Source organism: Mustelus asterias, chromosome 15 (genome assembly GCF_964213995.1).
Source record: "Mustelus asterias chromosome 15, sMusAst1.hap1.1, whole genome shotgun sequence".
Classification (NCBI taxonomy): domain Eukaryota; kingdom Metazoa; phylum Chordata; class Chondrichthyes; order Carcharhiniformes; family Triakidae; genus Mustelus; species Mustelus asterias.
Genome location: NC_135815.1, coordinates 37407726 through 37422858, shown reverse-complemented (window position 1 = coordinate 37422858; position 15133 = coordinate 37407726). Strand labels below are relative to the sequence as shown.

Below are 15133 nucleotides of genomic sequence, written 5' to 3'. Positions count from 1 at the left end.
TGTTAAAGTGCAGAATGCTTTGCTTCAGCTATGGCCTTGCATACATGGAGCTATCAAGACTGGTGACAAAAGAGGTAGGTCTGGACATTATCAGTGTACAAATGGCAGTTTGTCCCTTACTTGTGGGCAATTATGGCTGATGGGCAGGCAGCCTATTGATAAGAAAACAGAAAGGGATGAAGGATGAAACTTTTAATTAGCAACTTACACTGCCCATCCCAACATACCTCTCTCCTATCAAAAAGGTAGCCTTGCAAAGGCTTGCAGTGCTTAAATAAGTGGGATTCCAAGATGAAAAGGCTGGGCATTGAACCCAGTGCTTGCAGTCAACTGCAGCATTGTCTCTGAGAGCCACAGACCACCTGCACATTCAGGGAACAGAAACCTTTACCGCTGAAGTGTGGAATCAGATTAACTGATGGTGCGAGTATCTTAACTTGGGTACAGTCCACTGGGCTCAGCTGTGAGATGCTGCAACAGCATAATATCTTCAGTCTGTGGCCAGCTGTTTGCTTTTAGAGAAATGAATGAACCTCCTGGCATCTTCAAATGCTGTATACAGCGGTGTCTGGCTAATTCCACCAGAAATCACTCCGGCTGCCTGGAATAACCACAGTCAGCCAGAATTGATGGATGCTGTCAATTTCAAAGTCAGAGGCAAAGTAGGACCTCTTCTAATCAGATGTCACAACTTAACATAACCCAGCCACTGCCACCCTACTGCTCGTCTAATGCATCTAAGCAATTTAAACAAAGTTGGCATTCAAATACACAGATAAATAGGTTATTTTTAGCTTCGCTACACCATTGTCACTGTGCTTTTTCATCCAGCTGTTTCTTTGATAAAACCGGCACAAGGGTAAAGATGTCCGATTCTGCCATTGTCACTGTTAACCTGACAGACTATGGTTAAATTACAGTAATCCAAGTGTTACTTAGAGCACAGATGGCATAAAGGTTACAAGGAAATGGTGTCTTATTTAATGCAATCAGATGCATTCGCTCAAATATTTGCAAATGTAAATTTCAGGTGACTGTGTTGCCAGCAGTGACCCTCAGGTAGGCAGGCAGGTTCTGGGTAGGGAGGAAACAATTGAGAAGGTGGGGCAACTGGGAGAATACAGGAACATGATTGGGATGGCATAGTGGGGGTGCCCTGGAGAACGGTGGGAATGGTTGGAAAGAGGGAGGGGAATGATCAGGAAGGTAGGAATAATGGAGAGTGCAGGGGAAAATGAACAGGAAGGAGGTAATAATGGGGAGAGCAGAGCTGGAAGGAAGCAATGATCAGAACGGAGGGTATAATGGACATGGGGGTGGGGGGGTGGTGCGGGAGGAATGACCAGGAGGGAGGAGTGAGACTGGGAGGACATTCAAGTGATCAGCAACGTAGCGACTGACTGGGTGAACATTGCAAATGGTTGGGTGAGAGTGACTGAGAAAGGGGAACTAATTGGGAAGGAGTGACTGACTGACTGAATGGATTGGGGGGGGGGGGGGGGCGGCGGAGAGGGAGATGCGGGCATCATGAGAAAGGAAGGAACTGTGGGGAAAGCAGAGGGGAGCAATTAGGAGAGAAGGCTGGTGGCGGGATAGGATGAGATTCCAGCATATGGAAAACAGGAGGGAGAGAGCAAAGGGGCAGACTGGAGTCAGTAACAGTCTGCTTTAGTGTAGGGAGAAGCATTCCAACACCTTTGATTCCGTATTTGGGTATAACTACTCACCTTTCTTGATTGCTGACTTTAAGGACTGTTGTTTAAGCTGCTCCACATTTTTCTGGTAACACAGCAACACAAACTTACAAAAGTGGCCTCAAACAGATGCTAGGCTCCCTATTTACTTACACAGTGTGGGTCTATTGCCTGTTTCAGGTGAGCATCCTGGTCACTTTTTTTCTGCCTTTACCAATATGGCAGATGGCAAGACACTGAATGCTATGAGGTGGTATGCTAACAATTTTTTTCAAACATAAAGACACATTGGGCTAGAGTTTCTGCTTTGACACAATTGGCAATTTGGATGCAAACTACTCAAAATTGCACTAATTTTCAGAAGTTAAGTTTGTTCAAGTTTCTGTCCTGAAACAGTGCAATCAGGCAGTGTTTTAGGGCACATGTGTTTTCTGCATTGAAAAAGTATTGCTTGATATACTTAAGAGTAGTAACCTGGTGCAGTTATATCAATCAAGCTGTAAGTGGGTTCATCACAAAGAAGTATTTTTAATCAGCATGTTTAATCCACCACTTGAGAATAACCAGGCTTTAGATAAGTAAAAGTGACTTGAGTATAGCAAGCCTAAAAGACCATTGATTGTTCATGTAAATATGGCAGAGGGCTGCTCATTTCAGGGCACCTCCCCAATCTCCTGTACTATGAGGATGGACATGAAGGTGTCCTATTTTATGTGCTCCCTCCCTACCCCTGAGGGAAACAAGCCTGTCAGGGGCATGTAAAATTCAGCCCAACTTAATTTTAAGATTCCTCAAAGATCTGCAAATTGATTAAATTAATGGAAACTTGCTCTGGTGATTAATTTGATCTGGGAGCTAGTTTGATGCGTAGGGATTGCTTCTAGCGTGATTCTTTTTGAATTAGAACAAAAGATAACAGCAGGATTTTCTGCTCCCACTGTGGCATATTTTGCCGTGGCGGAGGCGGCCTGCCATTGGCTGGCCACGGGATCTTCCGGTCCCATCGCTGCCAATGGGTTTTCCATTGTTCACACCCTCCGCCACCAACGAACCTCTGGTGGAAAGTTGCTGTTCGTGGTACTGGAAGATCCCGCTGGTGGGGGTGGCTGGAAAATCCCGTCCAATGGAAAGTCGATTCACCCTGGATGTAATTTGCATTTAACCCTCTCCATATTTTGCTCTGGTTTAGACAATTACGAGTGAATTGTTCTTAAAAAAACCCCAGCACAACCTAGTGGAAACTCCAGGCCACTATGTTTTGCAAAGAGCTAGGGAATTATGCATGAATACAAAGAATGTAAATACTAATTTTAAAATGGGAATAATCACACAATTGGGAGGTGGGATGATCATTTATTTACCTGTTTGCAAAATGCCAGATAAGGGTTACTCCATCTCGTAGGTTATTCGTACAGTTTTGAACTATTGGGTAAATAGTTAAGTCTAAGAACAGTTGCATTCTCTCATTGTTCGTGCAGAGAAATAATACTGATTCTTAACACTGTTAAGTGAACATGGTATTACAATGAAGTAGAAATTTGAGGATTCACACATCAGACTGCAGTAAGCACATGAGACATTTCACTAGATGCACGTTAAAACTAAGAACAAGAAAAAAATACATAAATGTAAAGATAAATCAGCTTACATCTCATTATGATTTTGAATTCTAACTGTTATTGGAACTTGGAACAAAAGCACAATGTGAAGGATTTCCCATTATTCAAGAGAAAACACCTGGAATGTCATGCCTGATTCTGACTGTTAGAAGCCACCATCAGAACTGCCAGATTAAACAATAAACCCCCAAACTGCATGATTACAAGCTCTCTCTCCAATCTAATGTTGCTAACGTCTGAGGACGGGTACCAGATAAGCTGGAAATTTGATCAGTTGCTTTCTCATTCGTAACATGCTTTAGCGCTTAGAAAAAAGAAAAAGTTAAACAACAGATATATACTGTTATGAGCAAATTACCCCAATCATCCTTCCACATAATAGTTATTAGCGGAGTGTTGTTTGCATATATTGGTTTTAAGCCGTTTTTGTCAATTCAGATCTATTGTACACCATAATGTCCCAATGTTATGTCATTTCTGTGTATTAGAATTGCTTGTGATTTACTCTATTACTTTCCACAGAATGCAAAATGACTGCCTCTGAAGCAATAACAATATGCCTATAATTGGGTTCATTTATAATAGAGGGCAGCTTTTCTTTTATCATTCATATTGCATGTTCAGCCCGATGACCCAGTAGCTCTGTTTTTTTTTTGAAGATATGCCATGAAGCAGAGTTGTCCAATTAAGGTATTTGACATAGATGGGCCTGCCCTGTTCGTACGTTAGCACTCTGTGGAATGTAAGGTAATAAAAGTCACCTTTCAAACAATAACTGCATGTTCTAAAGGAGGTAACTTTGGCATTTCCCTTCCTGGTCCATTAAAGGACTTCAATATTCTTGGACTAATGACTAATTATGAAAGTATCAAACCACCAACAGCACAGTGCAATTTAGATACAAGTTGGCAGAATTAAAAAAAATGGCAACACTTCCAAATGAATTAAATTTGCCCAAAGGTATAATTGAAAAATGACTGAAAGTTGAAACAAAATCCTCAGTCCCTTCCAAAGTAGCTTTCAACTGAGGTTAAAATTAACTGTTACTTGGCAAATTAAGAAAAGCGAATTCCACTTAAATTATCCACTGTATTAAGAATATCCCAATCCCCTTGTAAATTTCTATTTATACTTATGAGCTCAGTGATACCTGCAATTAACTGCATATTTTCTGAACCTGCGCTTTTTGCTCAGAATGTATATTGATCTTACCTTTGTAATCCTTTTACCATTACACAACATGTTATATAGCTGCTGTTGACTTGACTCGCCACAAAAATTACATAAATTACAGCATGTTTTTCTCGCTGTTAAAAGGTACATTATAGACTGACTGCACAATATGCATTTTGGGGTGACATCTGGAGTACTTTTTAGACAAATATTCGGGCACCTTAGCTGTTATACTGAGATATGTGTTGGCACTATGGCCTCTGCAATACAACAAAAATGACAAGATAGTACTACAAAGTCTATGAAAGAAATATTACTCTCGATCAGACATTTACAACTCTGTTTTATGTTTAATAAAACAGAATTTGTTTTTTTTTAAAATTTAATGTCATTTGGGATATTAAATGAGGTAATTTCTCACAAACTGCAGTACAAATTAATGGATAGATTAGCTAAATCAAGTGATCTGATTAGTGAGAGAGCAGCCAATAAATAGACTATATTTCTAAAATGCATGGAGCTATTCAGAAACAGTACCATGTAAGGGTTTTAAAAAGGCTGTTACCTTGATGCAATCTGAGAAGAAATCTAAAAGCAGTTCTATTTACTAGAATTTAGTACATTAAACTGATTAAAGCGCAAGATACGGTCAAGTTCAGTAATCAGCTGTCTGGCGGCTTTCTTTATACAGGCTAAAACACTCGAGTGCTCACTATAATCACAACAATGATCACTGTCCAATATGGCAGAGCAACTAGGACCTTACCAAAGTAGGTCATTGTAATACATGGTTTTTTTTTTTGACATGTGTAGAAGTTGTCGCAATTCAGAATGCTCAATAAAAAAAGAGAAATCTAGAAATCAACTGGAATCAAAGTACAGTAAATGTTGTGCAGCAAATAGCATACTTCGCACTTCAGGGTCTATTCAAGGACATTTTGTTTGTCATGCTAATAAAATCTTTTCATTCCCAGCCGATGTACATAATCTCGTTAAACATTAGAGAAATTAAGAAAATAAAGGCATTAAAGAAATACAATGTTGAATTTAAAATACACTTACTTCAACAAAAACAAAAAGAAGGCTTCCAGATATTAAGAAACCACTGAAGCTATTTGAACTGCTTGGGCAGGTTGCATAGTTTGAGTTTCTTATCATTTTTCAAAACATCTATTTCAGTACCTTTTCAGTAGACTAGTGGTAATATAATGACAAACTTGCAAATAATTCAGAGATATTCATGTTATAGGGACTGGAAGAGTCATACCACTGCCATATTTCACAACAAATTCACATCTGCAGCCTCTGCCAACTTGCAGACACCACACTTTGGATGGAATGGAATTATTGCCTGCAAAGACCTTTGGTCTTGTGTATCAGTATACAGCAATTAAATTCATTTCCTAATATCTAGAAACCTCCATAACAATGAATACAGTAAATCAACATTGACACCTACTCAGAAATAAGCATGTGTGCTGAATTCAAAAATACAATTAAGAATCATTTAATACAGATGCTACTTTGTGGTCACATATACGAATGACTTCCCACTCTTCTGAGCACGGAGTGGAGTTGTTTCCATCGTGCCAAGTATTTGTCTGTCAGCAAAAGCCAAGTCCAACCCCTTTCGGTCGCCGTAAAGCTCTAATGGGTTCAGCGATCCCTTTGCCGTCTGGTCCGAGGCCAGTGCCAGGAAGCCAGCCCATGCTTTGCAGCATCCGACTGCCAATGTTGGTTTCCGGGATAGGCTGCGCATTTTCACCTACGAACACTAGGGTTAAGACATAGAGATTTAATCAGCATAGTCATATGGAAAAGAGCAGGATAATCTGAATTAGAGTCTAAAACCTCTAATTCTTTTAATTTATTTGATGAGTTGCTAGTACAGTCTAATCTCATCACATGATGACCTCGTGAACTTAGGTTAACAAGATGATGGTTAGGTTTCCCAATTTTAAAAATCGGTTTGGTACTGATAATAGACCGTATTGCTTGGGAGTGGGCAACGACGGGTGCAGTGTCAAACTTTACTCTGCTGACTTCCTAACCTCAACTGTCCTCTTAAGGGAAGGAAAGAAAACTTGAAGGATTGCCAATCGAACCATAGCAAAGTTACAGCACAGAAGGAGGCCATTTGGCCCACCTTGTCCATGTCAGCCCGAGGACACCCAGGTGCCCTTTCTAATCCCACCTTCCTGCACCGGGCCCATAGCCCTGTAGCTTACAGCACTTACAGTGCAAATCCAGGTACTTTTTAAAAGGGTTTAAGGTCTCTGCCTCCACCACTAGCTCAGGCAGTGAATTCCAGACACTCACCACCCTCTGCATAAAAAAGTTCTTCCTCCTCTACACCTACTGCCACTTATCTTGAATCTATGCCCCCTGGTTCTCCACCAAGGAAAACAATTTTATCCTGTTCACTCTATCTCTTCCCCTCATAATCTACCGATCTTCCAGAATGTGAAGTAGCTCGGAGAATGACACTGGAAGAGAGAAAGGACAGAAAGACTTGGATTGCCATAGCTCCTGTCACCACTTCAGAATGATACAAAGCAAATTATAATTAATGGAGTTCTTTTAAATTACAGTGACTGTTGTTATGTAGGGAACATACAATAAGGGAATTGGGGTGAAAGATAAAACCATTTTCACCAGGGAACAAAAGAGAGGAATACCTTCTTAAAGTCCCCATAGGTTTGTTGATAAAGGAAACATGGATTAGATGTAATTAACATTTGGCATTTCATAGACATTTTTCTTTAATAAAATTTGATTGACTAAATATTTTTTTAAATTCCAAGTGACTGTGGCCACGATTTTCTGGTCCTGCCCTTGGTGGATAACAGTGTGGGTGGGAGGAAAAATTTGATGGACCAGTCAAAGGTCCATTGACTTTGGACGGGAATTTATGGTCCCGTGGTGGGTACAATCGAAAGCCACATTCAACCACTCCCAGGCAGTCCACTCCAGAACCAAACACTATGCTGCACAATAAAATATTTCTTCACATCCCCAATCAACATCCTGGGGGTTACCATTGACCAGAAAGTGAACTGGACTAACTATACAAATACTGTGGCTAGAAGAGCAGGTTAAAGGTTAGAAATCCTGCAGTGAGTGACTCACCTCCTGACTCCCCAAGTCTGTTCACCACTTACAAGGCACAAGTCAAGAGTGTAACATTTGCCTGGATGAGTGCAGCACCAACACACTCAAGAAACCTGACACCATCCAGTTTAAAGCAGCCTGCTTGATTGGCACTCCAACCACAAACATTCATTCCCTCCACCACCGATATATAGTGGTAGCAATGTCTACTCATATACAAGATACACTACAGGAACTCACCAAGGCTCCTTAGACAGTACCTTTCAGACCCACAACCACTACCATCTAGAAGGGCAAGGGCCACAGGCACTTGGGAACACCACCATTTAGAAGTTCCTCTCCAAGCCACTCACCATCCTGACTTGGAAATATTTCATCGTTCCTGGGTCAAATTCCTAGAACTCCCTGCCTAACAGCACTTTGGGTGTACGGACACCACATGGACTGCAGCTTGGTATGATTCCTGCTCTGACCAAGACCGCAAGAAACTACAAAGATTTGTGAACATAGCCCAGTCCATCACGCAAACCAGCCTCTCATCCATCGACTCCATCTACACTCATGTCCTTTAGGAAAGGAAATCTGCCGTCCTTACCCAGTCTGGCCTACATGTGACACCAGAGCCACAGCAATGCGGTTGACTCTCAATGCCCTCGGGCAACTAGGGATGGGTAATAAATGCTGGCCAGGCAGCGATGCCCATGTCCCACAAATGAAAATTTAAAAAAACTTCCTGCTGCCTCGGGAAAGGAGCCAGCATAATCAGAGACCTCACGCACCCCAGACATATTCTCTTACACCATCTTCCATCGAGAAAAAGATACAAAAGTCTGAAAACATGTACCAACTGACTTGACAGCTTCTTCCCCTCTGCCATTAGACTTTTGAATGGTCCTATCACATATTAAGCTGATCTTTCTCCTCACCCTATCGGTAACTGAAACACTATATTAGCACTCTATCCATTCCTTCTCCCCTATGTACTCTATGCATAGTATGTTTTGTCTGTATAGCTTGCAAGAAACAATACATTTCACTATATCCCAATACATATGACAATAATAATTCACTTCAATTCAGTTCCAGAAGGCAGCTCATCACCAACTTCTTGAGGGCAATTAGGGATGGATAATAAATGCTGACCATGCCAACAAAGCCCATATCCCATGAATTTTAAAACTGTCAATGTCAAATCAGTATCTACTGACCCTCTATTCCTCCTCCAAAGGAAACAGTTTCTCCCTATCCACTCCACCCAGACTTCTCATGATTTTGAACAGCATGAACACATGGTAAGTAAAAAGAGCCAGGGATTATTCAAGTCTGCATGGGTTAGGATCTGGTGTTTACCCAGTCCTTACCCAGTCTGGCCTACATGTGACACCAGAGCCACAGCAATGCGGTTGACTCTCAATGCCCTCGGGCAACTAGGGATGGGCAATAAATGCTGGCCAGGCAGTGATGCCCATGTCCCACAAATGAATTTTTAAAAACTTCCTGCTGCCTCGGGAAAGGAGCTCTGGTGTTAACCTGGTGTTGTTAAAACAGTTACTGGGTTAGGATCATCAGGGGAGCTTCCCGTGTACTTAGATTGTTCCCAATAACTTTTTGCAGAAAATTTAGATTCTGGTCATCAAAAAAGTGCTTTATGATACAAAAAATGCTTCAGTTAAAAATTCAAATGATCAAATGTAAATTATATTCCCTAGCACAACTATTTCATAGCTCCTTCATTTGCCTCTTTTCTACCGAATCTTCTTTACTCACACACAGGCTCAGTTATGTTACTGCACAAAACTACTTGCCAGTCTTTCCTTTGTGGAGGTTGGATGCTTCATTACCTGAAGTAGTCTCAGCACAGTCTCACCAATTGATGAAACTTCACATTAATGTAACTCACAGCTTTTAGAGTGTGATGCAAGTATCTGCGACTACAATGTTTTGAAGCAGGTAACACAGCATGTACATTTCTAGGTATAGTCTGTCTATGCTGTTCTAAAATTAATTTCTTAGCAGTATTGGTCGTAAACCTTCAAATAACAAATAGCCTTCTCGCATAGCACCGCAGCACTAAATATCACAACTGCCAGAACATTGTGACATTTAAGTGAAATATTATTTGAAAAATAATGTTGTTATGCAATCTTTCAGTTACATTTTTCCAATCCATTTGAATGGCTGCATATTTGCTCAGAGTTAAATCAGGTCTATGTATAAACCAGTCTGTTTAAAAATACACCAAAACAAAATCATTTAGCTATGTTTTCCAGACAACCACAGTTCATTCTTTTCTCCATCAGACTATAAACTGAATGCCAGATCATAGGTCTACAGCTGCCAGAAGCTAGACATCTGCTTAATCACCCTCTGATGTTATAACAGCTTAATGCACGGATGAAACACAGTTATTACACAATATCCTATCAGACGGAAAATTATTCTAATGGTTTTGTTTTTATCTCTGTCACAGTTACTACTATGAACACCAGTTTCAGGTAAGCCAGTATAGCTATACCTACCCTTCTATTGTCAAACAGGCCAAAGCAATTTCTGACAGTGTTTTATAAAGATCTGTGACTGGATGATGAAAATATATTCTGTCAAGGTTTTACTTTGAATAAATACAAACTAGCCTTTAACCAAACTTCATCTTTAGGACAACTAGATATATTAAAATGCAGGTAGCAGCTTAGATATCAAATATAAATGACAGACCATCCATATTGATTTTCACTGAGCATTTCATCATGGATTTCCTTACAAGGCAGAAGAGTAAATTCCCGGACAATTCATTTGAAAGTAAAATACTGGTCATTCAACAAGCACTCTAGATTCTAGACAACAGGGGAAAATAAATGTCCACACAACAGGCGTATCAGATCTCTCATGCCCAGCAGTTGCAAAGCAAATGAGATCAGATTCCTTTCTAGAGTGGGAGCTTTATAAAGTAGATGGATATTGAAACAATATAACTTATGCTCTTCACACATATGCAAATCATATATTCTACTTAATGTCAAACGAATTGAATGATTTTTCATATGTTAGTTTAAATATCAGCATTATTCGATGTTTAATCAAGATTTGAATATTAAATATCTTTACAGATGGACCCTAATAAAGTATTTTTTCCATGTCTTCCTTTGTTTGCTTCCAGACCTAATTAAATGTTTTTGAAATGGAACAACATTCGCCAGTACACAATAGATTTGTTTAAAATTACAGGTTTATGAAATATAGATAAATTGTATTTTAATTAAAATGGCTAGTTTAGTAGAAAATTTATAAATGGTGCAATTCATGTCCAATTCCCCCAATCTAGATTGCATATCAGCAGGATATGACAGCTACATATTCCCATTTGGAGAAAGATGGAAAGATTGTCAAGCCATTGTATAAGGAGGTAGATTTTAACGAAGCTGGTCGCAGGCTCGTGCTGTACACAGAGATCCCAAATTATCTACCTACAGCTTTCAGATGAGCAGTGTGCAAAGACTCGTGCAAGCCTTGTATAAGATGTCCTACAGCCATCTTTTCCAGCTGGTCACACCTTGCCTGTGGCTGTGAAAGCAATTGTTGCACTAAATGTTTATGCCACATGCACATTTCAGGCTTTAGTTGGGGACCTGTGTACCCCAGTCAACCTGAGCTCCATGGCTGCATTGAAAAGATCACGGATGCCCTCTCTGCCAAGGTACATGAATACATCAGGTTCCTATGGATGCCTCCAGCCAACATAAACGGCTTGGGTTTTGTTGTAATTGCCAGCTTGCACAAGGTAAATGCAGCCATTAACAAGAAGACAGAAACAAGGATAGGTCACTCAAGTCTATTTTGCCATCAAATTAAGATTGTGGCTGATCTAAGCCTCATCTCCATTTGCCTACCTTTGATTGATCCTTATTTCTTGATACCGCTACATAACAAAAACAATTCAATCTCGGTCTGGGAAATTTCCATGACGTTGCATCCTCAGTGTTTTGGTGAACTGTGTTTCAAACTTCCACGACTCTTTCAGTGGCTCTTTGATTTCACTCCTGATTGGCCGATCTCTAATTTTAAGATGATGTCCCCACCAGAGGAAATAGTTTCTCTGAACTTGCGCAATCAAACCATTTTATCCCTATAAATATCTTGATTCGATAATTCCTCAGCCGTCTAATTTTAAGGGCATAGAAGCCAAATAAACTGAACTTTAAAATGCTGTTACCATTCCAATATATCTTGCCTGAGGATTAGAACTCAAAACTGAACTCTGTATTCCGGATGGGGTCTGACCAAGTCTGTGTACAAATAAAACATCACTTCCTCTTTCCTGACCATGAAAATTAGTCGGGCTAATTTTAACTTCTTGGGTAGTTGGCTTGATTGCCCCAACCAGTGGTCACCCAAAATCAAAATCCATTCCACAGATTTCCCTTTTGTACCATGTGATGTCTTTCCCAAAAGGACTGACAGCATGTTAATTGTGACATGGCATAACAACATACAGGAGTAGACATTTTGACCCCTACAGTCTGCTTGCCATTCAATAAGATCAGGGTCGATCTGATTGTGGCCACAACAGCACTTTCCTGTCGATGAAAGAATTTGGGACTGGATTGACAATTAATATCACAAATTGTGATTTAATATTAAAACTGATTTTGGATCAACATGTGGAAGACAATTCAATCAACTGTACATTAAGCAGAATGGATAATTTGTAAAGCAATACGTAGACTTTTTTCAAATTCTGTTCAACTTAGACAAGATAATTTTCTATCCCACAGTGCTTTAGCAAGTGAAAATAATTTTAGTATAATTAAGAGAAAATGAAATATTTTGCACCCGCAACTTCCTGGCTCCCCAGCATCGGATTTTTCAGAGTACCCCAAAGACAGGCCGGGGAATCTGTTACCTATTTAAGTGGTTGCATGATTGCTTTAAGAGCCGGTCACATGATTGTTTAGCGATGTCAAGTGGTTATTTCATAGGCTCCTGTTTAGTTTCATTTTCTACTCTGTACAGGCAACAACTCCTACAATAAATCTGTTGTTATTTTGAATCTACATGTGCAAACCACATATTTTTTTTAAAACCCACAATCCATAACTTAGTTAAGACATTACAGAATCCCATTTGGAAGTTTCCAGGTAAAGGTTTATGCTGGAATTGTCCAGAAGAGGTAGCTTCCCCTGGACGTGCTGCACTGGGAACCATCCGAAAAAGTGATTTAAATCGCTAACTTCAGATAGTTGTGTCAGTTTTACACCAATAGCTTCTCTAAAAGAGCTAGAAAAAAGAAAACCACTTCTAACTTTGCGCAACTATTTAAACACCCAGACTCAGCCTCATATTGGCACCCCCTCACTCCAGATTCCCAACCCCTGACTAATCAGCCCCTCAACCTCACCCCAGAGTATGCCCAACCATCCCCCATGAGACTCCACCCCTCCTCCCCCACACCCTCCCCCGATCTGACCCAACCTCACCACCACTCCCACTCTTCCCACAAGTCTACCTGACCCAAAACCCTCTTTGAACACTAGTCGACCTGACCTCCTGCCACCCCTGACTCAGCTCCCCACATGGACCCAAATCTCCCACCCCCGGACTCGACTCGTTTTCCCCACCACACTACCCATCCCTTCCCCAGACTGGACCTGACTCCCATCCAACCTGACCACCCCCCATTCCCCAATCTGACCTGACCTTCCACACCCCACCCACCCCCCTCACCCGCCCGCCACATCCAACCACCCTGCATCCAATCCGACTGACCCCATCTGATCAGACCCACCATCATCTGACCTGGCCACCCAACCCGCCCCCCACCCACCCATTTGATTTATGCACAGCAAGGTTTCACAAACAGCAGTCTGATAAATGACCAGATCATCTGTTTTAGTGATATGTTGGTTGAGAGATAATTATTGACCCCAAAACATTGGGGAGAACTCTTCTATTCTTCTACTAATGACATTGAGATCTATTACATCCACTGGAGAAGAGACAGGGCCTTAGCTTGACACCTCCTTGGACCATAAGACCATAAGATATAGGAGCAGAATTAGGCCATTCGGCCCATCAACTCTGCTCCACCATTCAATCGTGGCTGATAAGTTCTCAAGCCTATTCTTCTGCCTTTTGCCTGTGTAGGCGGGCATAAATTTTGTGGGTATTAGGATTAGAATATTTCTTAAACTGTAACTCGATAAATGAAGCAAAACAGGACAGCATTCAGCCAGAAAGGTGTGAGTAAGGTAAGCAGACATATTTTAAACACAAAAACCAGGTTGACAAAGACTCAGGAACTCGCATCAATATGCTATTCAGAAAATATCTTGAGACCTGGAAAACTTCCTGACATCCCATCAAACACCCATTGTCCAAAGGAATTCAGAGACATAAAGCAATTATCACACTCTTAAACCAAACTTTACATATTAAAACTCTAGACCAGAAAACCCATTAACGGGATAACTATAAAAAAAAACCATTTACACATCAAACTCCACACCCACAAACCTATTGAAACAGGATGATTATATCAGGAAACCACTCACAAACCATTTACATATCAAAACAGATCGTTACTATAACTGTACTCCGTTTTGGCGGGCAAGCAGAGTACTTTACGGGACTGTCTTGTCTGTGTCCTGATTGTACCTCCGTCGACGTAAAACACTATAATAAACTGTGCTGCTATCGATCTTGGCTCTGGGTGCGAGTGGTGTGGTATCTGTTCACTCGCGCTAACAATTGGGGGCTCGTCCGGGATCGTGACCGCCGCTGGAACATCGCCTCTCAAACACTGGGTGAGTATCTTTACTCATTTAAAGTCCGCGGGAATTCCCAGTGCCAGCGGTGTTCCACGGCTGCCGCGATCTGAACTTGTGAACAGAGCCCGATCGAGAGCTGCACAGCGGGGTAGGTTCTTCTTTGGGCGGGTGAGCGGGGTCGCGAATTGTAATTGATTGTGTACTGTTGCATTCCGTGTATCCCTGACAGCGGACCCGACCAGACATTAGCTGACCCAAAAGGTACCTAAGGAAGACAAGGGTTAAGTGGCCGGGAGGCCGGGAGGACGTCCAGGGTTAGGGCCAATGAACGCGGACTCACGAAGTTCGGTTTAAGTCCGGGCGCTGCAAGTCGGGTAGGACCTCTGCAGGCGCGAAAGTCTGGGCCACTGGAAACAGATCCGCGAGGAGTCTGCTACATGTCCGGGCGCTACTAAGTCTGGAGCCTCTGTGAGTGCTTCGGGCACTACAAGCAGGAGACCTCTGGTAGCGCGAAAGAACGGCTACACGCCGGGGGAACTCCTACCTGCGGTCAATCCCACGCTTGTCCGCACCCAGGTCAGGGTGATTCCCGGGGAGATAGGGAAACGGCGAGCCTCTGTGGATTGATTTAGCGGTAGGATTTGGTCAGGAAAGAGTGGCCCCCGGCCCCTGTAGTCGTGGTCAGAGCCCCCCCCCTGTCTCTGTGAGCGGTGATCTCCCCGTTACATGCAGGACGGGCTCTGCGTGTTACTGCTGAAGGTTTAAAGGTACT

At 41.7% G+C, this 15133-nt stretch overlaps 1 protein-coding gene across 4 annotated transcripts in view; it reads right to left on the bottom strand.

The window, feature by feature from the left end:
• Positions 1–3029: 3029 nt before the first annotated feature.
• gpatch2 (G patch domain containing 2) overlaps positions 3030–15133 on the bottom strand; it is a 265071-nt gene continuing 252967 nt past the window's right edge. For 2 of the 4 annotated variants that reach the window (XM_078229771.1, XM_078229772.1), the window contains exon 8: positions 3030–6260. In XM_078229771.1, the coding sequence (XP_078085897.1) occupies positions 6091–6260 (170 nt within the window). In that variant the 3' untranslated portion in view covers positions 3030–6090. The remainder of the gene's footprint in view (positions 6261–15133) is intronic. The other 2 variants (XM_078229773.1, XM_078229775.1) reach the window with 1 other exon arrangement.